Raw genomic sequence first — 15684 nt, 5'->3', positions numbered from 1 at the left:
ATGACACAATACATTATTGACCATTCATTTCTATTGGGCACAAAATAATCTGAAACACAACCAAAACAAATGCATCCATGAAATGTGTAGAGTCACTACCTTGATGTAGTCATTGCGTCATAGAAATAGGGACCAAATACTTTTTACTACTTTAATACACATACACAATTTGTCCCAATACTTTTGGTTCCCTAAAATGTGGGGATTTCGTACAAAAAGTGCTGTAATTTCCAGACGGTTCACCTGATATGGATGAAAATACCCCTCAAATGAAAGCTGATAGTCTCCACTTTAACCTCATAGTCATTGTATAATTTCAAATCCAAAGTGCTGGGAGTACAGAGCCAAAACAAAAGATGTGTCACTCTCCTAATATTTTTGGAGCTCACTGTATAAGAAAGGTACCATTCACTCAGTGAAAGAGGCAGGCAGGATCAGAATGTGTCTCCTCGGGTTTCTGTCAGGTCAGCAGATTGATCTGGGTCTTCTTTGCTCTCACTTGAAACGCACGTTTCACAGGCTCTGACGACGGAGGTGTCATCCTGTCCTGCTCTCACTCGCTCTCAGCCCATCAATCCATACACCCATCCATCTATCAATCTGTTCTGTCCATTTGCTATCTGTGTGTACGCTGTACGCCGCAATGCCCACCATCAGTGCTCTAACACCAGTCAATGGAGAGAGACTAGGACGGAGGAGGAGAGGAGAGTAGAGACGAGGGAGGTGAGAAAGATGGAGCTACAACCAAACGCAGAGAATTCATTCAATTACAGAAAAGAATGGAAATGCATCACACATTCTTACATACACACGGCGTTCTCTGAAATACCTCCTTCTTTCTCGGGCAGAGGCGTCGGCGGCAAAGCGGCTTTACGGAGCCGTGATTCAGCGAAGGCTAATGACAACCAGAGCCCTGAGCTGTTGACGTGGCATAAAGGGCCTCCTCTATAGCGTAGCCACAGAGAAAGACATTAGCTGTTAGGAGGCGTCGCGATGGCAGTCAATGAGAATAAGGACTTCATTGGCTAATAATAGCGGCCGGAGATGAGCAAAAGCCAAAGGGGATACGGTTGAAGCGCATCGAAGCGAGGCGTCATTGTGACCATCGCACACCCTAAAGGGGCAACGTGTGTTTACATTCAAACGATATTAGAGATCACATCCACATTATAAGTCATAGAATGCTGTGCTCTCTCTGCCAATGCGGTACACCCTCCCCTGGTCCCTTCCCCTCTGCAGCAGCAGACAGAGGAGAGAGGAGAGGGATGGAAAGAGAGAGAATGAGAGGGGGCATCACACAGCAGGCTGCCACTTCAACAACCTCTCCTGCTACACACAAACACACACACACACACACACACAAAGGATCGTTTCAGAGGCCCCGGTGAGTAAATAGTAATACAGCCATGAGTGACACAACACTCAGACGCCGCAGTGGCTAGACTCATCATTCCCACTGAGAAAGGGACCAGGGTCGTAAATGGAATGGGATTCTAAAGTGGCCTCAAACCACACATTCCGTTTCTCTATTTCCTCAAATGCATTAATTGATTTCTGTGACCTGGCTGGGTGAATATGACAAGTACGGTGCTTTTGTACTACTCTCTTCAGGCAACGCAAGAGGAGCTGAGGAGAGGGCCCACGGCGGGGCCTTCATTCCTTAGCCTGCGGCCTGTGCTATTGGTCGACTCTTCTAACGAGGAGGCCTGCTCATTAAGCTGATGACCCGCCTCTCATCGAGACAGTTAATTATTATGTCTATTGTTTTTGACTATGTTTGTTTATTGTAATACATATATATACACAGTACCAGTCTAACATTTGGACACACCTACTTATTTAAGGATTTTTCTTTATATTGACTATTTTCTACATTGTAAATATACTTTCAGATTCTTCAAAATAGGCACCCTTTGCCTTGATAACAGCTTTGCACACTCCTGGCATTCTCTCAACCAGCTTCACCTGTTCCCACATATGCTGAGACCTGAAAATGCTGAGCACTTGTTGGCTGCCTTTCCTTTACTCTGCGGTCCAACTCATCCCAAACCATCTCAATTGGATTGAGGTCAGGTGATTGTGGAGTCCATGTCATTTGATGCAGCACTCCATCACTCTCCTTCTTGGTAAAATAGCCCTTACACAACCTGGAGGTGTGTTGGGCCGTTGTCCTGTTGGGGAAAAAAAATGGTTCTACTAAGCGCAAACCAGATGGGATGGCGTATCGCTGCAGAATGCTGTGGAATTCGCTTTGTTGTCATTGAGACAAGCTCTTCATAACGAGTCTCTATTGTATCTCTTGAGAAAGAAATATGCATTCATGGGAACCTCAGAGCTGTTTTGCTCTACTGCACTAGGAGTAACCTGGTTAGGCTGTGAGCAAAACCAAGGCTTGCAATATGACTCAATCGAATGCGAAAAAATAGATGTTGATACATGCTAACCAAGTTCATTCTCAAGTTCAATCTCTCAGTGTTTCTCCTATTTTCATTTAGCAAAGGTGGCCCAGCGGTTGCCCTAGCGGTAGAAATCTCTCGTCCCAACGGCCCCACCCTACATTATGCACGTGTGTGTGTACGTGCCCCGCTCTAAAGTAAGTTGGTCGATGAGCAAAGCAAGCCGTGTGTGTGCTCATGAGTGGGACCCAGGTGATATGATGACTCAAGCCTCTGCAACTCTTCCACCTGAATAAGGAGCTATTATTGGCCTCTGCAACTGTACCTCTGCTCTCACACAGCTGAGACTGACGACGCTGCTACTGTAGAATGCAGAGAGCCCTTTGCATTTTGGATTGCAGCCACAGTTCGATAATACAGTACTACCATCAGCCAAAAACCTTACCTCAGCGAACTTGTTGGCTACAGTATATCTACAATGTGTCATGAGTCAGGACCAATCGATCACAATAGTGATCAATATTTTTCAAGATGTTTCAGTTCGGTGACAGGTGTCATAGACATTGTCAACAAAAGACAATGTCTACGACATTTGAATGTCTTTGGGCTTCATGACAACTTTGTGACCGTGTTTGGTCTGCTCCTACCTTTCCGTTGGCATTGGTCTTGCTGCTGCTGTGGTTGTTGTTGGTGGTGGGGTTGGCATCCTCATGGACCCGGTCCAGGAGCCAGAGCAGGAACTCCAGGGCATCGTGCTGAGAGTTCCCTCTGAACTGAGAGCCGTACTTGGACACAATACTCTGGGGGCAGACAGGGAGGAGGAAATCAGATGAGGACATTACAAAAGACATGAAAACGACTTTCCAACAAACTACAGTAGAAGCTCAAAGATATTAACCTGAAGAGTTACAGGCTGACCAGTCAACCTAACAGGGAATATCGAACACGGACAAAAAAACAATGTAGATGTAATCAGTTACATGTTATCTGATAACAGAAAAAAACTGGAACAAGTTACATCAGGGGTTCTTAAACCTTTTCACACAGGCCCCCCAATTCTACTAAATCTTTGGGCTAAAAAACCTAGCTAAAAAAAACGTTAGCTGACATGGCCTTGTGCAGTCTGCTATTACAACAATCAAGAGTAAGTTGAAAGCCAGACTGAGTTCCTTAAAAATATATTTTTTAACAACGAAGACCCCCCCCCCCCTCCCCACCAGAAAAAAATATTCTCATCAGATTACAGATACTCCTTGGATTACTTTTAAATTCAAAAAGGAAGTTTGTGAAAAATACACTACACCACCAAAAGCATTTGGACACACCTTCAAATTAGTGGATTCGACTATTTCAGCTACACCCGTTGCTGACAGGTGTATAAAATCAAGCACACAGCCATGAAATCTCCATAGACAAGCATTGGCAGTAGAATGGCCTTACTGAAGAGCTCAGTGACTTTCAACGTGGCACCGTCATAGGATGCCACCTTTTCAACAAGTCAGTTTGTCAAATTTCCACCCTGCTAGAACTGCCCCGGTCAACTGTAAGTACTGTATTGTGAAGTGGAAAAGTCTAGGAGCAACAACGGCTCAGCCGTGAAGTGGTAGGCCACACAAGCTCATAAAATGGGACCTCCGAGTGCTGAAGTGCGTAGCTTGTAAAAATGTTCTTTCCTCGGTTGCAACACTCACTACCAAGTTCCAAACGTCCTCTGGAAGCAACGTCAGCACAAGAACGGTTTGTTGGGAGCTTCATGAAATGGGTTCTTATGGACGGGCAGCCGCACACAAGCCTAATATCACAATTTGCAATGCCAAGGGTTGATTGGAGTGGTGTAAAGCTCGCCGCCATTGGACTCTGGAGCAGAGCAAACGCGTTCTCTAGAGTGATGAGTCAAGCTTCTCCCTCCAGCAGTCTGACAGAGGAATCTGAGTTTGGCGGATGCCAGGAGAACGCTACCTGCCCGAATACATAGTGCCAAGTGTAACATTTGGTGGAGGAGGAATAATGGTCTGGGGCTGTTTTTGAAGTTTTTCTTGGCCCCTTAGTTCCAGTGAAAGGAAATCTTAACGCCACAGCATACAATGACATTCTAGACGATTATGTGCTTCCAACTTTGTGGCAACAGTTTGGGGAAGGCCCTTTCCTGTTTCAAAGCGAGGTCCATACAGAAATGGTTTGTAGAGATCAGTGTGGAAGAACTTACCTGGCCTATACAGAGCCCTGACCTAAACCCCATCGAACACCTATGGGGGGAATTTAAATGCCGACTGCGAGCCAGGCCTGATCACCCAACATCAGTGCCCGACCTGACCTCACTAATGCTCTTGTGGCTGAATGGAAGCAAGTCCCCGCAGCAATGTTCCAACATCTAGTGGAAAGCCTATCCAGAAGAACAGAGGCTGTTATAGCAGCAAAGGGGGGACCGACTCCATATTAATGCCCATGATTTTGGAATGAGAAGTTAGGTGAGCAGGTGTCCACATAGTTTTGGTCATGTAGTATATATTAAGACACATTTCTGTTTTCTCAATGACATTACATTTTGCATTGAAAATATGGAAAGTTAGTTTGTTCTACCTGTGCGAGTCTGACCAAAGTCAGAGACCACAAGTCTACGATGACACACCAAATGTGTTTGATTGATAATTGTTGTCTTGTTCTAATGCCTCTTACGGGTAAAGTAATCCAAAAGAAACAGAAAGTAATCAGATTACGTTACCGAGTTTGGGCAATCCAAAAGTTACCTTACTGATTACAATTTTGGATAAGTAACTAGTAACTGTAATATTTAGAAAGTAATCTACCCAACCCTGACTCTCCTTGAGACAGTGACAGGTGTAGCTAACAACAACACCATCAGGACATCCAGGTGGCTACTTTCCATTCCCACCAGCCATCTCCCCCCCCCCACTCTCTCCATTCCTCCCTCCGCCCTCTGAGTAACAGAGCCCGATCCCAGACGCTCCTCCACCCTTCATAAAAAATTGCTGCATCACACCGCCAGTGTTCTAAATATAAACACGGGACAGGATGGGAGGCCCCCTACCTCCCTACTACCTGAGATGGACCACTAATGAGCTTAATCATTATGAAAGGGGCCCTCCGAGGGATAGGGAGGCGAAAGGGGCATGTTGACTGTGGCTGTACCTGAAATGGCATCCTATTCCCTATGTAGTGCAATACTTTTGAACAGGGTTCTGGTCAAAAGTAGTGCACTATATAGGGAATAGGGTGCCATTTAGGACACCGCCTTTCCCCCCCTCACTAATCCTAGTTACTATTTCTGCCTATCAAAGGACAGTGCAGTTATGTACGTTATGTTGCTACCCCAGAAAGGGTAAGAGGGAGAGGGGGAAACAGAGTCTGGGGTGGCAGAGAGAGTGGTGGGGACAGCAACCGATGTGTCCAAGGTTACCGTGGGCCCGTTGTGTCTGGGAAACAGAAACCTGATGACATCACAGAGCTGTGATGGCTTCAGTAGGACAGGGAGTTGAGAGAAGGAGGGCTTGGAGAGAGGGGTTATGTTCTGCTGTGTGCACACATTTTGTAATGTTGACGTCCAGAGGTGATCCTGCTACTATGGCATGTTAATGGGTCTGCACAGCAGCACTGTTGCTAGGAAAGTAAAGACCCCATCCCATCCTTCAAAAACAGATTGCACTTCTTGTTCAAAGGATTTACCCTTGATATCGGCATAGACATATCAACACAGTCTTTACTTTTCACACCCACCCTATGCCTGAGAGGAGATAGAGGCGTAATCCCACCAAAGTAGTACGAATAACATTCTCATTTTGAGGCCTGTTTGAGTAAGCCTGTGTCAGCCTCCATTTATCGTCATCCTCATAACCAACCAAATCACAGACAGACAGCTCAGACACCTGACACTAACATTTAATGACTGGCCATGAAGGTGCCAAAACAAACATGATATACTGTGTTTCTGTCCCCACGGGAGCATGGGAATAATAATCCTGGCTATTTGGTAAACACTGAAGGGATATGAGAGAACCTGGGTGTAAAATGAATCGGATAGCCAAAGATTGCTATGTCAAAAAGTAGAAATGTAAAAATGTGTTTTACACAGTTTGTTGGATTGAATGATTTATGACTTTGTGTGTGTGTGTGTGTGTGTGTCACTGTGTGACAGCTGAAGATGCCAGACCATATCTGCTCCCCTCTTTAAAAGCTGTTTGTACTCCTCAGCTGTCTTTAGGGCACTGCTGGTCTCCATGGTGAAGATGCACCTTATTCCATAACCACTGTAAACATAGGCAGACTACACGGTACTACAGTGCACTCTCCTACCGCCATGTCATGGTGCCTTGCAAGTTACTTCTTACTAGAGAGGTGAGGCAAACATTTGCTGGAGGGTAAGAGACAGAAACGATTGAAAACACTCATAATACAGTTGAGGGTGACCTAACCTCTTAAATAAACACAGGTACCCCATTAACCTACACAGTCTCCAGGGGTAGCTTACAACGTTGTCCTCTCTCACCCTCTCACGTCTTAGGAGAGGTTGAGACCCCCACACTCAGGCAATAACATCACACACACCACCACACCACAGACACCACGCCTGCCCTGGCATCCAAGACAGTGAGCTGGAGAGTGTTTGACTTTCCCCTCTTTAGCGTTGGTCTCACAAGTACCCCACATCACCTTCAAATCGAATCAAATGTATGTGTCACATACACATGGTTAGCAGGTGTTAATGCGAGTGTAGCGAAATGCTTGTGCTTCTAGTTCCGACAATGCAGTAATAACCAACGAGTAATCTAACCTAACAATTCCAAAACTACTACCTTATACACACAAGTGTAAAGGGATAAAGAATATGTACATAAAGATATATGAATGAGTGATGGTACAGAACGGCATAGGCAAGATGCAGTAGATGGTATCGGGTACAGTATATACATATGAGATGAGTAATGTAGGGTATGTAAACATTATATTAAGTAGCATTGTTTAAAGTGGCTAGTGATATATTTAACATCAATTCCCATTATTAAAGTGGCTGGAGTTGAGTCAGTGTGTTGGCAGCAGCCACTCAATGTTAGTGGTGGCTGTTTAACAGTCTGATGGCCTTGAGATAGAAGCTGTTTTTCAGTCTCTCTGTCCCTGCTTTGATGCACCTGTACTGACCTCGCCTTCTGGATGATAACGGGGTGAACAGGCAGTAGCTCGGGTGGTTGTTGTCCTTGATGATCTTTATGGGCTTCCTGTGACATTGGGTGGTGTAGGTGTCCTGGAGGGCAGGTAGTTTGCCCCCGGTGATGCGTTGTGCAGACCTCACTACCCTCTGGAGAGCCTTACGGTTGTGGGCGGAGCAGTTGCCGTACCAGGCGGTGATACAGCCCGACAGGATGCTCTCGATTGTGCATCTGTAGAAGTTTGTGAGTGCTTTTGGTGACTTCTTCAGCCTCCTGAGGTTGAAGAGGCACTGCTGCGCCTTCTTCACGACGCTGTCTGTGTGGGTGGACCAATTTAGTTTGTCCGTGATGTAAGTTTTAAGTTCCTCGGCGTACACAACCCTCTCCACTACTGTCCCATCAATGTGGATAGGGGGGTGTTCCCTCTGCTGTTTCCTGAAGTCCACAATCATCTCCTTTGTTTTGGTGACGTTGAGTGTGAGGTTATTTCTCCTGACACCACACTCTGAGGGCCCTCACCTCCTCCCTGTAGGCCGTCTCGTCGTTGTTGGTAATCAAGCCTACCACTGTAGTGTCGTCTGCAAACTTGATGATTGAGTTGGAGGCGTGCATGGCAACGCAGTCGTGGGTGAACAGGGAGTACAGGAGAGGGCTCAGAACGCACCCTTGTGGGGCCCCAGTGTTGAGGATCAGCGGGGTGGAGATGTTGTTACCTACCCTCACCCCCTGGGAGCGGCCCGTCAGGAAGTCCAGTACCCAGTTGCACAGGGCGGGGTCGAGACCCAGGGTCTCGAGCTTGATGACAAGTTTGGAGGGTACTATGGTGTTAAATGCTGAGCTGTAGTCGATGAACAGCATTCTCACATAGGTATTCCTCTTGTCCAGATGGGTTAGGGCAGTGTGCAGTGTGGTTGAGATTGCATCGTCTGTGGACCTATTTGTGGACCTAAGCAAATTGGAGTGGGTCTAGGGTGTCAGGTAGGGTGGAGGCGATATGGTCCTTAACTAGTCTCTCAAAGCACGTCATGATGACGGAAGTGAGTGCTACGGGGCAGTAGTCGTTTAGCTCAGTTACCTTAGCTTTCTTGGGAACAGGGACAATGGTGGCCCTCCTGAAGCATGTGTGAACAGCAGACTGGGATAAGGATTGATTGAATATGTCCGTAAACACACCAGCCAGCTGGTCTGCGCATGCTCTGAGGACACGGCTGGGGATGCCGTCTGGACCTGCAGCCTTGCGAGGGTTAACACGTTTAAATGTTTTACTCACCTCGGCTGCAGTGAAGGAGAGTCGGCAGGTTTTGGTTGCGGGCCGTGTCAGTGGCACTGTATTGTCTTCAAAGCGGGCAAAAAAGTTATTTAGTCTGCCTGGGAGCAAGACATCCTGGTCCGTGACGGGGCTGGCTTTCTTTTTGTAATCCGTGATTGACTGTAGACCCTGCCACATACCTCTTGTGTCTGAGCCGTTGAATTGCGACTCTACTTTGTCTCTATACTGACGCTTAGCTTGTTTGATTGCCTTGCGGAGGGAATAGCTACACTGTTTGTATTCGGTCATGTTTCCGGTCACCTTTCCCTGGTTAAAAGCAGTGGTTCGCGCTTTCAGTTTCACGCGAATGCTGCCATCAATCCACGGTTTCTGGTTTGGGAATGTTTTAATCGTTGCTATGGGAATGACATCGTCAATGCACTTTCTAATGTAAACAGTGAGGTATAAGGAGAGCTCCGTCAGGACTAGGAATGTGCCATACATTAACAAAATGACTCCTCTCCTTCAAAAACACATTTACAGGGTCATCCCAGCCTGGCCTGTCAAATGGACCTTGTTAGATTCCACAATGACAGTCTGGGAGGGAGAACCATGAGGAATTTGGACATTACATAAGATTTAGAGGTTGTGATGTTGACACACACACACACACGCAAGAGCAGATGTTGCTGCCTGGTGGGAATGAGGCTGGATGGTATCCATCACCATCATTACTGGCACCTCCATTCCTTGTTACATATTTCTGCAGCAGCAGCCTGGTGTTGCTGGTTGGCGATACTCTCCTCCGCTGATCAGGCAGACACTGATGGGTCATCACTTAATTCCTCTCCTGCCCTGCCTCTCCTTCCATTCCCTCCACTCAATAAAGCCTCTCCCTTCTGCTCCCTCTTTTCCCCTATACTCTACCTCCCTCGTTCCCTCTCTCATTTTCTCCATTTTCTCCACTCATCAATCTCAGCTGAGCCCCAGACGACGCAGCCTCCCCCCGCTTCTCCCCTGGAGGGCGACCGCTGGTCGGTTGGGAGAGAAACACAAACCTCGGCCCACTGCAGTCCCGGCCACCAAGCAAATGCCCTTGTCTGTCTCCTGGCTCCCCACGCTTGACGCCCCTGTCTGAGTTTTTGGGCCCAAAACTCATCCAACTCTTTGATCCTGATTAATCTGAGTTGTACTGTATCTGAATTCACCACAAAATATATATATGATGGCAGAAGACGTACTAGTTTGGATGCTAGACTTCATGTATTCACCTCCAAAAGAATGAAAACCACTATATATTATGGCAAGACAACATAAGATTTTGGATGCAAGGCTCTCCAAGATTTCATTTCCCAAAGAGTTTCGGTAACATAACATGAAATCCTCTCCCTGATATGCTGCCAGTGTGCCTCGTCTCCGCGACAACGTCCCTAATGTGGGATTTACTACCATCAAGAATAGAGAAGGAAACAAAGGATGAATTGCGATTGGCCATAATCATCTCTGAGTGGTTTACAGCCTGGGAAAGGCTCTCTGTTAACACTATTGTAATGGAGAAGTTTAAACTCCTATACCTGCATCCCAAATGGTACCGTACTTCCTATAAAAATGCACTACTTTTGAGCAGGGCCCATAGGGCTCTGGTAAAAAAACAGCGCACTTTGTAGGTAATAGGGTGCCATTTGGGATGCAGACTCCACGACTTATACTGAAGGCAGTAAATATGCATTTGTGTGGGAAGAACGAGGGTCTGCGCTTTTACTGTATCCTAAAGGCACAATCACTAGTACATATTTGGGGTGGCCAAACGGCAGCCCTACCATGTAGTTTGCAATAAACCTGAACAATGGAGCAAAATAACTTTATAATTTGGGATATGGTGGGGTAAGACAGTTGTACCAAGCTCATGAGGTAGGTAGCCTAGTGGTTAGAGCATTGGACTAGTAATTGAAAGGTTGCAAGATCAAATCCCTGAGCTGACCAGGTGAAAATCTGTTGTTCTGCCCCTGAACAAGGCAGTTAACCCACTGTTCCTAGGCTGTCATTAAGAATTTGTTCTTAACCGACTTGCCAAAAGATAAAATGAGGCATTTGTGTTGTATTCTTCAATAATCAATGGGTGTTCTGTATACCATTAATTAAAATGTCCACTGAACTGCTGTAAATATTGCAGATTGCTCCTTTAATGGTTTCTGTGACATTACCTTCACTAAGATAAAGTGGGGAGATTGGGTGGTCTTATAGCCTAGTGTAGTTGAAATTGATTTACCCCCCTGTTGAACCTAGACCATTAATCATGGTGGTGAATACATCCTGCGGAAATGTGTGAGTACCATAGGTCTTGAAAGAAAGCAGAGACAGGAAAACACAAACACTGTGCTCCAAAACAACCAACATGACACCCACTCACACCCACCACCGCCTACACAGGAGTCGTGGAGAAACGTGATACAACCACCACCTCCAGACTCAGCAAGGAAAGTGAGGGGAGGGAAAAGCTCGCAGAGCCAACTTTTATCCTCACTCAGTCACTGTTGAACTTGTTTACCAGGCCAATGCCTTTGACTAGTAATCTTTAAAAGCACACGGAACATTGACAAAAACAATTAGCTGTCAAATAACCACTGTGGAGAATCCTTCCGCATCACAAACTAGTACCATTCCTACGTGGGACAGGAGTAAATGGATAGGTGGGTGTTTTCCTGTCTTTCACCGACACGATTTCTTGTTTGTTTTGGAGCTCACTGCTGCACTCTCCATTACGCACCAGTGGAGCTTGCTCAGTAGGGGGTCTCCACCTTTCCCAGGCTAAATGCACTGGGCTGCACTGCTACAGCAGTAAACATCCTCATCTCATTCAAAGAAGACCAACAGATAGAAATCGGTGTACTGTTCAAGTCAAAGCCATCCTTATAACTGCAGTGAGAGGAGGGAATGAATGAGAATGAATGGGAATATCTATACCCAAGTGCAGTTGATTATTCAATAGATCTGAGTACTACATTTCGAGAGACTGCACACAAAACTTAACGTATAAACTTCAAAAAGTATCTCACATTACCCTGCCTGTTCTGAAGCTTATGAAATCCTTCACCTCATAGCCCTCTATCTTTGCATCGCAGTTCGATTTCCACAAATTACTGCTAGAATCATAATTAGCTTAGAGCCTATAATGAGCCGAACCAAATCAAAATGCTCTAATTCAGAATTCTGGTACCATCTATATTTGCAGCATAGGTCCAACGGTTCCAGTAAATGAGAGTGAGCGATGTCATTCACCCAGGCCCAGGGGTATTAGCTTTGGGCACTGTGCCCCTGGATGACCAGCCACAGGTGTCCCTGTGGGGCCAGACCATAGACATACATATTCATACATCATCAGGCCAGACAGACACCTGCGCTGACTCAGCCGCCTGGGACTCTGGCCTGCTTTCCTGGCAGTCCCTGACCACTGTGTTGACTTGGTCTGGCTCACTCTCATCAGCATTCCGTAAACTCAGTGCACCATCCATGCATGTGAAGTACCGCTCCCTTCCTCCCAGTAAGAACATCCAGGGAATGCAGACAAGCCACCTCATCTGGGTTTGTGGCAGGTGGGACCCACAGGGCACACACACAGCATGCTTATTAGTTAGCAAATGTGCCCTGATGTGTGGTCAATGGTCATTAGGCAATAGGCATTGACACATGGTTTGGACCATGTTTGTGTGGTGGGAAAAGAAAAAGGGACCATGTTTGTGTGGGGGGAAAAGAAAAAGAGAACCCGAATTTCGATATTAATCCAAACATATGGGAGTTTTGACACTGCCTGTAATGCTAGTACATGTCTCGCCTGTTTTGACCATTGCCACAGGCTCCTCCCCTGAAATGCTACCTGTCTGCTTACACAGAAATAGGACATGAGAACTGTTGAGTCGGGTCTGACTAGAGGGAGTACAGCTACGACCGGAAATGACTTTTTCATAGCAGTTTAAGATAATTTATGCAGCAGGTTAATTAAGATAATTAACGTGGCAGGTTAGGAGACTTACTGTAGGTTACGGTTAGGAAACGGGTTAGGCGTAGGGTTAGTTAAAATGCCTCCGATCTTAGCTGTACTCCCTCCAGTCAAAACCCACTAGGCACACCACGTCATTTCAGGGTGGAAATGTGGGTAATATTTGTTTGAGAGGTTGATCAATAAGATTTCAACCTTTATTCACTCACTCATAAAGACAGCCAGAAGGTTAGTTGAATTGTCAATGTGTTATCACCCTCGTGTAAAAGGAACGATGTGTTCTCTTTAGTTAAATATTATTAATTCGCAAATGCCAATCCTATTAGAATTAAATGCTGCGCAGGAAACTGTAGCGGTGAGCACGCGATTGCTCCGAGCTTTGAACATTTCTCGTGATCAGTCGCACTGAAGCAATAAATAAGTCTATAACTTAGGTGAACATGAGCGGGAACTGTTATGGAAAATAACAAATTAAACCTCAAACATGAGCTGCGTTTGAAGTGTTTCTACACAAGCGACTCACCTTGAATTCCACGGACAGTTGAGGTGTATATTCAAGGGTCCAAAGCGCCCGCACCAAGGATGCCAACTGTGTGGTCACCTCACCCCTGGCAAGTTGCGCGTCCTCGTTTTTTACAATTCCGTTTACTCTCCCCTGACACAAATCAGACTTGTATTGTTCCAAACCAAGGTACTCGGCCAGCAGGTCCGTATTACTGAGGCACTGAACCACCGCATTCATGAAACAAGTGTTTCCATGATTCTTCAACCCAAGGACTCCTGGAGTTTTGTCGCCATAGCACCACGACAGCCTGTCTTTTATAGATCCATGAGAAGACAACGTCGAAGCGCTCTTCTTCACCTTAATCTCCCTCGAGACCCGAAGTTCATCTTTATTAAAATTCCCTGAGTTGGCACTCAACGTGCACGCGGCGCTGTCTCTGAACCCGCCATCATCATCCTCACCGTCAGGTGGCTCGACGTCGCCAAAGTGTGCCAAAGTTCCCAAAGTTTTCAGTATCCTGCTCATAAAATTCCCAACGGACTTCAACGATTTCCTCCTGAAAAGCTTCCCGGCTTTGTATTTCTTCTCTTTGCGTTTTGTAGATTTGGTTTTCATTGACTGTTTCCTCGTCTTACTCTCCTTGTGGTTATCCATGGTGGTTGGTTATTTACCAGGTAACAAGAAGTGAAAACGAAACAACTACTGAAGCAATAGACTCCTTCCTACCTGTCTGCCCTTACACCTCCTCCTCTCGAAACCACTCCGGTCTCCGCTAATAGACAATACGGTGGTTTAGGCACATGACTAAACAATGTCCCTCAGACATTCCGGTAATTACCGCCAGGTCTCGGCGCGCCCTTGTCATACTGTTTCGCTGGTAAAATGGTGAAGCAGCGGGCACCTGTAACCAGTAACCAACATGTAGGTGAGTTGTCTTCAACTCCATGATCCTCGGCTCAATACTTCCTCGTCGTTGACACGGTGCTCGAGCACAAACAGCTGGCGGTCTTTATCTCTCTCTCCCTCCAGCAGCGCTCGGAATGGTTTTGTGTTTGGTGGATAGTGCGCGTTATTCCCGCCCTCCTACAATTTTACCCTATATCAAATCAAATCACATTTTATTGGTCACATACAAGTGTTTAGCAGATGTTATTGCGGGCGTAGCGAAATGCGTGTGCTTCTAGTTCCCGACAGTGCGGCAATATCTAACAAGTAATATCTAAGAATTTAACAACATATACCCAATACACACAAATATAAGTAAAGGGATGGAATTAAGAATATATAAATATATGGACAAGCTATGTCAGAGCGGCATAGACTAAGACACAGTAGATAAGTGTAGAATGCAGTATATACACATGAGATGAGTAATGCAAGATATGTCAACATTATTAAAGTCACTAGTGTTCCATTTATTAAAGTGTTCCACATTGAAGATGGCGCACGTAGTGACAGGACTCTGAAACGGATGGATAGTTGGCTTAATGACAACTTGAACAAGCTTGCTGACACTCATTTAGTAACAGGCGTATAAGCTTCCCTTATAATTAGATGCACGATAAGGACTATTGTGTATTGTTTAATCAAAACTATTGAAAGCGTTCTGTAGGCCTATATAAGCAAAATACTGAACCTATTTTGTATCAGAGCAATTCAAGGTCTACACTGTACAGTACCCTTTTTTTCTCCCTTTTCCTATCATCTATATTGGCATGATGTGAGTAGGCTACGGTGCATGTCCTCTGTTACAAGATGGTCCCAACGGAAAATAAGGATATTTTTGAGGTGTGTAGGAGCCCTCTACTGTTTTAGGCTGAGATGGTTCTGCACCCTGGTGATGGCACACTAATAGACTGCACCTGCACTATCCTATCCTCTGATGGAATGCCTCATCTAATAATGCACTGTTGGTGATTTTACTGCACTGTTATGAGATATTTATGCACTGTTAGGAGATATTACTGCACTGTTTGAGCTAGAAACATAAGCATTTTTCTTCACCTGCGATAACGTCTGCAAATCTGTGTACACGGACAATCAACTTTGATTTGATTATTCATCACGACTATCAAACAAATGTCCTAAAAATAGTTTTGTCAGGCTGGCACATCCCCCTGCCTCACTGCAATCTGGAGACACACACACGTGGATGATGGGAAAGACAGACAATAAATGGTTTTAATGCTACTTGGTAGCGCATGTTTTGTACCGCAATGTGCAATACACTGCTAATATTCTCAATCAATTTCGGTTTTAATTTCACAGCTCGCCAAGACCATAGATTGGATTTAGTGAGCCAGATGTGCTGATTTACTCACGCAGATGTATAATATTCATATTTCACTTCCAATATTTGTATAATCTCATGTATT

The 15684-nt window shown here is 45.5% G+C and overlaps 1 protein-coding gene across 1 annotated transcript in view; it reads right to left on the bottom strand.

The window, feature by feature from the left end:
* Positions 1-14337, bottom strand: part of LOC115142447 (ubiquitin carboxyl-terminal hydrolase 43-like) — a 107982-nt gene extending 93645 nt beyond the window's left edge. Inside the window, 2 exon segments of the mRNA XM_065001516.1 lie at positions 3044-3196; positions 13328-14337. Coding sequence (XP_064857588.1) covers positions 3044-3196; positions 13328-13963 — 789 coding nt within the window. The 5' untranslated portion in view covers positions 13964-14337.
* Positions 14338-15684: the final 1347 nt, after the last annotated feature.

The sequence above is a fragment of the Oncorhynchus nerka genome, linkage group LG15, assembly GCF_034236695.1.
Source record: "Oncorhynchus nerka isolate Pitt River linkage group LG15, Oner_Uvic_2.0, whole genome shotgun sequence".
Lineage (NCBI taxonomy): Eukaryota > Metazoa > Chordata > Actinopteri > Salmoniformes > Salmonidae > Oncorhynchus > Oncorhynchus nerka.
This window is presented reverse-complemented; position numbering and strand designations above follow the sequence as displayed.